At 40.7% G+C, this 12,409-nt stretch overlaps 2 protein-coding genes across 2 annotated transcripts in view; one reads left to right on the top strand and one right to left on the bottom strand.

Moving 5' to 3' along the window:
* On the bottom strand, positions 1-9,276 carry LOC105517428 (chromosome unknown open reading frame, human C2orf47). The gene is made up of 5 exons (XM_011949964.1): positions 8,141-9,276; positions 4,706-4,777; positions 4,165-4,291; positions 2,179-2,326; positions 1-393 (listed from the first exon to the last, which is right to left on the bottom strand). The coding sequence occupies exons 1-5, from the start codon at positions 8,654-8,656 to the stop codon at positions 315-317; spliced, it is 942 nt and encodes a 313-aa protein (XP_011805354.1). The 5' UTR covers positions 8,657-9,276; the 3' UTR covers positions 1-314.
* Positions 8,889-12,409, top strand: part of TYW5 (tRNA-yW synthesizing protein 5) — a 23,750-nt gene continuing 20,229 nt past the window's right edge. Inside the window, exon 1 of the mRNA XM_011949963.1 lies at positions 8,889-8,998. Coding sequence (XP_011805353.1) covers positions 8,921-8,998 — 78 coding nt within the window. The 5' untranslated portion in view covers positions 8,889-8,920. The remainder of the gene's footprint in view (positions 8,999-12,409) is intronic.

The following is a 12,409-nucleotide window of genomic DNA, read 5'->3' on the forward strand; positions in this document are numbered from 1 at the left end:
TGTAAGTCGTTTTTTCAATACCTTCTTTATTATGTCTATAAAATTATATGGAGCACTGGAAATATTTATTGAATATGACACCAATGACGTGCTATTGTATTTTTTTAAATTTTGACTTCTTTTAAAGAAGGTGATAACAATCTGTGGAAAATGCTTTTACTGTATCATGCCAATATACTGCAAGGAGTATTTCAAAATAATATAAAAGTAATTCACAGACTTAGATTAAATGAAGATCAAATGATCCAAAAATTTTTCTTCCTTAGTTTTTCACAGCAACTGCTAAAGTCCAAAAGCTGATTTTTCCAGGAAAATTATTCTAATAATTTCGAGTGTTCAATCCGTGCAATGGTCCAGTCAGGCTTTACTCCTTGTGTGAACTCCCTCTGAAACCTAGGAAAGATATTGCAAATAATGTAAATCTTACATCAGTCCAAGTATGTCTTAGATAACTATGTAATTTGCAAGTATATATTTAGAAGAATTTTTGGCAACAAGCTAATGGTTAATATTAAATCAAAATCAAAACAAATAAAAAGTTTAACCTACCCATTCAATCACAATAAATATACCCACAAAATTGAAGTACATTCTCAAGTAGCGTGACTACTTTTAAGGGACTAATCTATATTCAACATCAACAAAGCCCCTAAGAGAAACTTGGATATTATTCTGTTTAAATACTAGCTATAACACATGCCTAATATGAGGAGAAATAAACTAGACTCTGGTGATGCAAACAGCACTTTAAATACATAACCTAGGATACAGGAAAAAAGCTGTTTTTCAAATAGCACTGTTACCAATTTAGGAATAAATAGTGGAATTTAGTTTACATACATTAAATCAATCTTGAAAATAACAATGTTTATGAGGTACCCACAGTCTTAGTAAGAAACATCAGAAAAGATAAAGTTTAGTATTGATGACAGTGCTCTTTAAAAATGATTTCTTAACAGCCAATTCAGTAGATTTAAATTAAGTATTTAAATATATAGAATATTTTGGGTAATTACAAATAAAGCTAAATTAAAAAAACACATTTCTTCCAAGAAAAGCAAGAAAAAAAAAAAAAGAGGATATGATTCTCTTTTACATTAGTAAAACAGAATACATTTTATTTCTTAGGTCATTTTGGGGGTTTGTTATTTTAAAGCAGATTTGTGTAACTCTGGCAACATAATCATTTTTTAAAAAATAAATGTCAAATTATATCTTCACTGACATGCTCCAGCAGTTTACTGTTGTAGACTTTATTCACATAAAAATACAATATAATGTCTCTTTTACATAACCTGCTAACTTCCTACTATACAGTATGTCCTTAAGGGCAGTATCCCTTCAACTTTGTATCTGAACCTCTACCAGAGCATGTGGGCACACAGATGATCAACAGATGTCTAGTGAATAAATCGTTCATGTACCAATTATGGCAGATTTTATTTTCCAAAAATGGCCACAACCATATCTCCCCTCCTATGTGCTCTTCTGCTATGTGGCCTTGCTGTTTTTTGCCCCAAAAAGTGGGGGAGTCTTTCTACCCTTTAAACTATACAGATCCTTTGACTGCTTTGACAAGTAGACTATGGCAGAACTGATGTTCTAATTCTGGGCACAGACCTTTACTGGTTTAGCAGCTTCCATTTTCTGCCTCCCGGAATTCAATCACTCTGTGAAAGATATGACTAGTTTGAAACTACCACAAGTCCAAGCCACAAAGAGAGGGCCTGGAGAATGCAGAGTCATGGAGAAGCCAAGGAGTACCAAGGTGCCACACATGTGAGTTAAGAAGTCACTGTGGAAATGAATCCTCCAGCTCCTGCCACCGTGTTGATGCCAGGTGAAGCAGAGAAAACCCCCTAACTGAGCCTATCCAAAATTTCTGAGCGTGAAATAGCAGGCAAAATCAATGGCTGTTTGAAGCCAATGAATTTGGGAGTAGTTTGTTAAGCAGCAATAGATAGTTAAAACATCATTTAATTAAATTTAGCAACATTACCTCTTTCTAATTTCTTAACTCTCCTGTTGCATATCCAGTGTGTCTTTCTGACCTTTTCTCTTCATAAATAACTTGTCAAATTTCAGTTCTTTTCTTCCTAAAGATCTCTTAATTTTCATACCTTCAAACTACCTTCCATTTTCTGGAGAAAGGAAACAATGAAATCTGATTAAACTTACTCATAGCTTGCACTAAGAAGTTGTTTAGTTTCCACATTCTGATTCCCCAACTTAACCTGGAATATACTGGCTCCTCTTAAAGTTTCACTGGGGATGTTGGCACTGGTTAGATACCAAAAGCACATCAGGATGTTAACAAACTTCCTTCCTTAGAGAAAAAACACATACACACACATACAAATACAGATCAAAATAATCTATCATCCATATATACAAAATGAAATCAGAAATTGGCAGTAGTCATAGTTGTTACAGGTCAAATTCTGTGCTTATTCTGATGTGACTGAAAATACTTGTATTGATACTGTTTTATTTTTAGAAAATTGTCTTAGGGTTTATGGCATACTTGCTCTCTTCTCTGTATCTCAGTAAAAAGCTACTACTTAACTGAGCACATACTTTACTAAGTACACTACATGGATTATTTTCAATTAGTGGCATTTTCTTTTTCTTTCTCTTTTTTTGACACAGCGTCTCACTCTGTCACCAGGGCTGGGGTGCAGTGGCACAGTATCAGCTCACTGCAACCTTCGCTTCCCAAGCTTAAGCAATCCTCCCACCTCAGGCTCCTGAGTAGCTGTGACCCTAGGCACGCACCACCACTCCCGGCTATTTTTTCATATTCTCAGCAGAGCCTGGGTCTTGCCATGTTGCCCAGGCTGGTCTTGAACTTTTGAGCTCAAGTGATCTGCCTGCCTCAGCCTCCCAAAGTGCTGGGATTACAAGTGTGAGCCACTGCATCTGGCCAGGCATTTTCTAAGATTATAATAATCTCATGACAGACATGTGTTGTCAAACCAAAAATAAGGAGGAAAAAAATATTTTTTGCTGCTCAGTAACTATCTTCACTTCAACTGCCAGGAAGAGTAAAGGCTTCCTCTTCTACCCTAATTCACCTTGCTGTGCCTGGTGATTCCGACAACCTCCTGATGCAAAAGTTAGTTAGTGACCATGGTGCTGAGATGCAATTTGAAATATTAGGGAAGAAGAAAATATTTATCCCTAAAAATATCTTTACAAATGTTTCAAAAGAATGTGTGCATGAAAAATTTTATCATCATTAAGAGTCTCTTTCTTCTACCTTGGGAAGTGTTTAAGCAGAGTCTACATTTCCTGTGTGGCTGGCACACAATACATATGCAAATAGGGTCATCCCTCGAAATCCATGGAGGATTAGTTCTAGGACCCTCCTGTGGATACCAAAATCCACAGATGCTCAAGTCCTTTATATAAAATGGTGTAGTATTTGCGTAACACACATCCTCCAGTATACTTTAAATCATCCCTAGATTATTTATAATACCTAACACAATGTAAATGCTAATGTAAATAGTTGTTATACTATATTATTGAGAGAATAATAAGAAAAAAACTGTACATGTTCAAGTATAGATGCAACTATTTTTTTTTAAATATTTTTTTATCCGAGATTAGTTAAATCTATGGATGTGAAACCCCCAGATACAAAGGGCCAACTTTGTATGTATCAGGAATAAACAGTGAATTATCAGGAATGCTACAGGGAAAAGGTATGCCTCAGACAAGAAGAACCAGATAACCACTAAACTTCCTCCCAACTTTTTTCATTATTCTCAACTAGATCCAATTTGGGAGTTCTGCAGTTAATCTTTTCAAATCATCTTTAGTTGACAATATCTCATTTGATTTTCTTTTACCCCTCATTCCTTCCGTATAAGGTGCAGCTTTAAAATACTCAATTGTTTCCTTCAAGTTACTATTTTATTGAATAAAAATAAAATAAATAAATAGTAGCAGAAAAAAGTTCTAGATAGAAAGGCTTAAGAAACGATGACCATGTCTCAACTCTTTCAGAAGTAGGTCTTTAAAGAATGGATATAACATTTTCTTTGAAGTTCTATAAATATCTACTTGTCCTGACAAACTCTACTATTTTGTGATTATCCACTACTTTAGCTTATCTGGACGATTATGGATCATTTCAAGTTGACTATGCTCTGGCATTACCTTTCTCATCATAGTAAATGGAGATGTCTCCTGTTGATGTAAATACAATTTCATCTATGTTAGCAGCAAGGGCATTTTTATGGTTGTCAGGTAGTGAAGTAACCTTTTCTTTCAATACATGTAGCACCTAAGTTTGAAAAAAGCAAGCCATTAGTTCACCAATACCATTTTTGAAACCTTTCAAAAAGTGATCTTTATCATGGAATACATTTTTCCAAACCTATTTTTAAATTTACTACCGTATTTACTCATCCTCAAAAGCAAGGCTGAAATGTATCTCATTATTCAACTAGGTAATTCCTAACAGAACATTCTATATAAGAGCAATTGAAAGACATCATGATTACTTACTTATGCCTTAAGTAGCAGGAGTTATTCCATGCTTTTATATGACCCAAAGTACCCATAAGAACAGATACACAGACTCTACTTTGGATGCTGGCACACATGCTATTTTTAAGCATAAATAAGGAAAATGTGCATCATTCTATTGCAGGAGAATAGCATTTATTTTTAAAGCAAAATGTAAAATATACTTTACCTCTTTGGCCACAAGTTCTTCCAACAGATCAAATTTACACTGTGACAGCAACTTGGATACATGAGCAAAAGCCTTGAAAAAAATATTAAGGGAAGTGTGGGGATTATTATTTCAAAATACCATACCATGCTCATATTTAAATGGCTAAGTGTAATAAAGACTATTTTATGGTAATGGTGATAAACAACATCAAATATTAATTTATCAAGGCATGACTCCTTCAAGGTTGGTTGACTTTTTGTATATGGCCTTGCCACATATATAGCAGTAAGTGACTTGACCTTTAATTCTGGATCCACTTTCAGGACCCAGGAAATGACAGCGTGTTGTGTACAATCTAGATGTCTCAATAAAAATCCTCCTTTATATTTCTTTTTAAAACGATGAAGTAAACAATCATTTAACAGCTATATGAGCTACCTCTTAATCATGCATAGATAGCAGTTGGAAAGGAGAACAGTCTAGACTGCACTGGGAGTCTGGAAATCTGGGCTGAAGTCTGAATCTCAGTATGGAAGATAATGTAGGTTTGAGAAAGTGGGAGAAAAGGTCATTAGTTTATATGGTCTAAAACAGTAGATCCTAGCTTTGAAGTGTGAAATTCCATTTTCAAGGAGGGAAAATCCCAACTGCAATTATCATTGCTAGTAATGAGAAATCAAACTGTGGGCGGGGCGCGGTGGCTCAAGCCTGTAATCCCAGCACTTTGGGGGGCCGAGACGGGCGGATCACGAGGTCAGGAGATCGAGACTATCCTGGCTAACACGGTGAAACCCCGTTTCTACTAAAAAAATACAAAAAACTAGCTGGGCGAGGCGGCGGGCGCCTGTAGTCCCAGCTACTCCGGAGGCTGAGGCAGGAGAATGGCGTAAACCCGGGAGGCGGAGCTTGCAGTGAGCTGAGATCTGGCCACTGCACTCCAGCCTGGGCGACAGAGCGAGGCTCCGTCTCAAAAAAAAAAAAAGAAATCAAACTGTGAATTAACATCCTACCTGTCTTCAGGGAACTCCCAGTCCACCTGGGAAAAAGACAAGTAAACTGACAAGTTTAGAAATTTTGACAGGGATAAGAACAGGATGACTTGGGAGCATACAGAAGAGCCTTCTAACCCAATCTGGGAGATCAGAGGGGGCTTCCTAAGGGAAGAAACATCTAAGCTGATATCTGAAATAAGCTGAAATCTAGGCTGCCAGAGGATGCACAGACATGTCAGATATGGCATATCAGAAAATACTACCTGTTATAGGATGAATTGTGCTCTCCTTCCCCCAAACTTTATGTTGAAGCTCTAACCCCCAGAACCTTGGAATGTGAATATATTTGGAGATAAGGCCTTAAAGAGATGATTAAGTTAAATGAGACCATCAGGGTGGGCCAAAATCTAATCTGACTGGCATCCTTAGAAGAGGAGCAAATGTGGGGTAAGAACCACCAGGAGCACACATGCACAGGGAGGACCATGCAAGGACACAGCAGGAAGACGGCCATCGGTAAGCTGAGAGAGGCCTCAGGAGAAAACCCCTCCGACATCTTGATACTGAAATTTTGGTTGTTTGCTTTATATAAGCAACACTGCATACAGACTGGCTGATGAATGGGGTGGAAAAACTACTTAATAGCAAGGAAGGAGGTGAAAATAGCTAACAGCTGGAGAACCACTAGGACTGGAGTGACTCCAAAAATGCTGCAGGCTCCTCTATGTGTTCAGAGGAAACAAGTACTGAGGCCTGATTCCTGCCAATGATGGGGAGATGATTTCCAATCCTTACTGAAACATAAATGAACTGGTACCATCATATGTGTTATGAGGTGGACAAGCTCATATATCATCGGTGGGCATTGTAAAGAACAGGAGGATCAATACAACTTACCACTGCATGGACAAAAGATTTTAAGAACTGACAAGAGCAGAGGTTTATCCCTTAATTATGATGCTGAGTTAAGCATCTTAATCAAGCTTGTTCTTTAACTTTTTTTATGTAAACATATATAGTAGTCAAGAGTTGACTCAGAGAAGCAGGCAGCAGGAGTTAATACTGACACTTACTACATAAAGTTGAAAACATTTGATTTACAACTGATAGGTCTCATAAATACAAATGGCCATGATTATGGAAAGAATCTGAAATAAACTTGGAGTAAAATGTCAATACCAGTATACAACCAATATTGTAAAATGATTACACCAATGGTACGGTTTTAAGGCATATGGAGGTATGAAGCAGGAAATAAACTTTATGAATTCTATTGTGGTTTTTGTTTTTGTTTTTTGAGACAGAGTCTTGCTGTCACCCAGGCTGGAGTGCAGTGGTGCGATCTCAGCTCACTGCAACCTCCACCTCCCAGGTTCATGCGATTCTCCTGCCTCAGCCTCCAGAGTAGCTGGGACTACAGGGGTGCGCCACGGCTAATTTTTGTATTTTTAGAAGAGATGGGGTTTCACCATATTGGCCAGGCTGGTCTCAAACTCCTGACCTTGTGATCCACCTGCCTCAGCCTCCCAAAGTGCTGGGATTACAGGCGTGAGCCACGGAGCCTGGCCGACTTCTATTGTTATCAATAGTTTTGCAATGTTTGGGAATGATACAATCTGTAAAGGAGTCAAAAAAAAAAAAAAGGTATACATGGCCCTTAATCCTAGAAAAAAAGCATGTACCCACAAACTCTACAAATAATCTCAGGGCCCAAGTGACCACTGTCATAAGGGTAAGGCAAGGTATAATCAGCCATTCAGAAACAGGTACGTAACTAAAAAAGTCAGGGATAAGAATCTCTAAAGGCTAAATATTTTCTGTGTGTAGGGTGCTGCGCACTTAGCCACCAGGCAGTCTCAGCAAACCCTTTAAAAGGGTAAAACTGCTCATCTCCAGTTTAATCTTTAAGGAGTATGGGGTGGTGTGTTGGTGGACTCTGTCAAATAAATGGCAGAAAGTTCTGCTCTTCTACCCAAGGTGACATTACAGCACTTTGGAAATGTTATCTCGTTTATTCTTCAAACTTACCCATTTATTAATGTATTCAACAAACATTCATGGAGGGCCTACCATGTGCCAGGGATTGTCTTGCCCACTTTGTAGATTTGAAAACTATGTTCAGACAATATGAGACCATATAGCTTTTTCTTTCTATTTTTTGAGACAGGGCTTGGCTCTGTCTCCCAGGCTGGAGTGCAATGGCACCATCACAGCTCACTACGTCCAACTCCTGGGTTCAAGCGATCCTCCCCTTCAGCCTCCTAAGTAGCTGAGACTACAGGCGTGTACCCCCCATGCCTGGCCAGAAGCTTACTTTAAGTCAAGCAATGGCTGGAAGGCTCTATGTCTGGGCCACTAATCACTTTGGATCACTTGTATCCCAGTGAAGAAACTAAGCACTTCTGCGAGTAATAGTTGAACTCATTAGAGGCAGACAAGTCAACCAGGAAATTAAACAAACCTGCTTCGCTCCCTCAGAGAACTCTGCGATGCTGAACTCTTTGTCGAAATAGGCCCAGATAAGGAAGGCCTTAATTCGAGTCCTAACCCAGTTGATAGGGTTGGAGAATCCCAGGACGATCATCTTGGTTTTCTGGTGCTGCTGGGGCTTCTCCTCCGTGCTGTAGCTGCGCTGAGGGCAGGCAGGGAAAGAAGCGAAGGCTGTGGGGAGTCCCGGGCTGCTGAGCATTGGCCGCCGGGAGCCCCGGGCAGGTAGCGCCGAGGCCGCCAAGGCCCAAGCGCTTCGGGGAAATGACGCCGCTCCCGAGCCGAGGCGACAGCGGCAGAGGTAGCAAAGTCTGGCCGACGGCAGCCTCATCTCGGCCGCTGCGGGAGTCCGGAGTCGGACGGCCCCGCAGGGCAGCGACCGAGAGTGCCACAACTGGGGTAACAGACGAGCGGCCAGCGCCATTTTTATATGACCCTTCACCCCGGTGCCTGCTGGTGCTGTATGGAAAGGAAGTCGGTGGGAAACCATCTCAGCGGTGTCGGAGAAAGAGACTGGAGAGCAAAGTGGACTTGCTGCTGCAGCCTCTGGTGAGTCGGCCCCGTCCCCGCTCTCCAGCTTGCAGCCCAGGCCAAGGCCCTTCGGCAACCCGCCCCGCGCTCGGACCCAGCCTCTCTGGAGTCCGCCGGCCTCGCGGACCTTTTCTCTGTCGCTCGTGTTTCCGGGCGGATGGCGCTGAGGAACGCTTTAGAGCCAAACTTGCGAGGACCTGGAAGAGGGCAGGCGTGAGCAACCATGGCCGGGCAGCACTTCCCGGTAACCCGGCTGGAGGGCGTTTCTCGGGAGCAGTTCATGCAGCACCTCTACCCACAGGTGAGTCTCTTGCGCGGGGCAGAACCCCGGGAAACCAGCGGGAGACGCGTCTTTACCATTTGGACGACGGGGAACGGGTTTTTAGAGACCCAGGGTGTGGGAAAGAGGCGCAGTACGGCAGCAGATGACTGGTTGGCCCTTAGGCCAAGGGAAAGGTGCACGTGGGACGCCTACTGGCTCCTCTATTGAAATTTCCGGAGAAAGCCCCATGTTTCTGGGGAGCAAGATGATGGCGGAGAGCTGAGTGCGAGAGATATTTTGCCTAAACTCTTTACTCCACATCTGTCAGTCTATTCCGAATGAATGGGTTTGAAGGCACAACTTTTCACTCCATTGAGCCAGGAAGGAAAGCAATGGGATTCCGCCGGGAAACTCCTACTTGTCTTGAATTCTAACTTACTTAGGTTCTAGTTCCGACGTGGGAGTCTTTTATACCTGTAGTTAGAACCTTAGGTCTTTAAAAGAAAACTCAGAGAAATATTAGGGGAACGAAAAGTGCTTTTACTTGCAGTGCTTTACAAGGGAGTCCAGACCTAAGAAAAACGGAAGGTATTAAAAGGAAAAAATCTACAGGATTACAGTCAGTTTATGGTAGGAAAAATACTCAGCAATTTTCTTACCTGATATTTACACTCATAAGGGTGGACATAGAACTACGGTTCTGGGGCCGGGCGCGGTGGCTCACGCCTGTAATCCCAGCGCTTTGGGAGGCCAAGGCGGGCGGATCACCTGAGGTCAAGAGTTAGAGCCCAGCCAGTAGAAATCCCGTGTCTACTAAAAATACAGAATTAGCCGGGCATGGTGGTGGCACATACCTGTAATCCCAGCTACTCAGGAGGCTGAGGCAGGAGCATCCCTTGAACCCGGGAAGCGGAGGTTGCAGTGAGCCGAGATCGCGCCACTGCATTTCAGCCTGGGCAGCAAGAGCGAAACTCTGTCTCAAAAAAAATAAACGCTACAGTTCTGAGTGTTACAAAAGTCAGGGATGGGCCTGGCACGGTGGCTAATGCCTGTAATCCTAACATTTTGGGAGGCCCAGGTCGGTGGATCACTTGAGGTCAGGAGTTCAAGACCAGCCTGGCCAATATGGTGAAACCCCGTCTGTACAAAAAATACAAAAATTAGCCGGGCGTGGTGGCGCACGCCTGTATTCCCAGCTACTCTGGAGGCTGAGGTCGGAGGATCTGCTTGACCCCAGGAGGTCGAGGCTGCAGTGATCCATGATCCTGCCACTGCACTCCAGCATGGGCAAGAGGGTGAGACCCTAGTAAAAAAAAAAAAATAAAGAAAAAAGAAAAAAAAGGCGGGGGTTGGGGGACGCGGGAGGAATGAAGTTTTTCTTTTGATAGCAAGCTACGGGAGGGGATTCAAGCCTTTATTAGTTGGGAGACTTGTACTAGATGGGATGTTCTTTCTCTTCCTGTCCCTAGACCCCCCCATCTCAGAATGTGCTAGACATTAGTTGCCTTAAGGGCAGTGTTGTGAAGATTAATGTATGTGGAAGTGCTTTGTAAGATGCATAGTAAAGGGTATTTTGTAATTTAATCTCTTCAGACGACATATATCACAAAGCATCATTACATTTTAAAGAGTTGAAAATTACCAACAACTTTCTTTGGCCATAGGGCAGTAAAACTAGAAATTCATAACAAAATTGGAAAAAAAGACCTTTCTATCTGGAAACACTAAAAAGTACGAGGGAGCGTAGTCCTATGAGTTTTTGTTAAACATTTTCTAATAACTCCATAATTAACACTGTACATTGTACAGGTGCATGAATAGACCAAGGGAATAGAATAGAAAGTGCAGAAATATCTATTCCTATGGAAATTTAGTGTATAATAAACATGACATTTCAAAAATCAATAGGCAAAAAATGACTTTTTAAAAAATAGACTGTTTTTTAGAGGCTTTTTAGGTTCACAGCACAATTGACCAAAGGTACAGAGATTTCTCATATCCTTCCTGCCCTGACACATGGATAGCCTCCTCCATGATACATCCCCTCATTAGAGTGGTGTATTTGTTGCAATTGATAAAGCTACATTGGCACATCATTTTTTTCCTTCTTTTTTTTTTGAAATGGAGTTTTGCTCTTATTGCCCAGACTGGAGTACAGTGGCACAATCTCAGCTCACTGTAACCTCCGCCTTCAGGGTTCAAGCGATTCTCCTGCCTCAGCCTCCTGAGTAGCCAGGACTACAGGCACCCGCCACCACGCCCGGCTAATTTTTGTATTTCTTAGTAGATACGGGGTTTTGCCATGTTGGCCAGGCTGGTCTCGAACTCCTGACCTCAGGTGATCCGCCCATCTCAGCCTCCCAAAGTGCTGGGATTACAGGCAAGAGCCACCGCACCCGGCCTGGCACATCATTTTCACCCAAAATTCATAGTTTATATTAAGGCATACTATTGATATTGTACATTTTATGGGTTTGGGCAAATTTATAATGAAATGAATCCACCATTATGGTGTTATACAGAGGAGTTTCACTTAGAAAATGATAAAATTCAGTTTATATCTCACACTGTACACAAGAATAAACTCCAAGTGGATCAGAAAAATGTAAAGAAATGAAACTACACAAGTTGTGAGTACACTTGGCAATACAAAAAAAAATGAAGCTACACAAGTGCTAGAAGAAAATATGGGTAAATTCCTCTATAATCTAGGTGTATGGAAGGCATTTCTAGCTATGACTCAAAATTCAGGTATAATATTAGATTAAAATTGACTACATGAAACATTTGTTTGCCAGAAACACTATAAGCAAATTTTGAAAGACAAATACAAAGTGGGAGAAAATATTTGCAACATTTATCTCATATAAAGGACAGTAAAAGCCCTTGTATGGAAAGAACTTTTAAAAGGGGGTAAAAGGCTGAAAATCTGGTAGAAAAATGAGCAAATGATAGAGGGGGAAAAAACAACATTAAAACGGCCTTTAAACTAGGATGTTTAAGTTTACTCTTAAGAGAAATAAAGCTACACTGAGATACAACTTCTCTCGTATCATATTGGCAAAAATTTGAAAAGCTCTGGTAATACTCTTGGTGAGGCCGTGAAGAAACTGGCACACTCAAATTTTATATCAAATAGTACAACTCTTTTGGCATGTCTAACTATGTTTACTTTATGACCCAGTAATTCCTCATTTAGGAATTTATTCTGGAGATACAGCTCCAAAAATGTGTAAATATTTACATAGTGTTACTGTACTTGCAAATTATTGGAAATAACCTAAATGCCTATGCAGGTGAGAATAACTGAATAAATTATGGCCCATTTACACTGAGGGATACTAAGATGTAAAAAAGAATAAAGGCGATATCTGAACTGATAGTGGTGATTTCTAGGATATATTTATGAAGTTTTTAAAAAGCACCTAACAAAGGAGAATATATAGTAAG

Source organism: Colobus angolensis, unplaced genomic scaffold (assembly GCF_000951035.1).
Source record: "Colobus angolensis palliatus isolate OR3802 unplaced genomic scaffold, Cang.pa_1.0 Scaffold30, whole genome shotgun sequence".
NCBI classification, from domain to species: Eukaryota; Metazoa; Chordata; class Mammalia; order Primates; family Cercopithecidae; genus Colobus; species Colobus angolensis.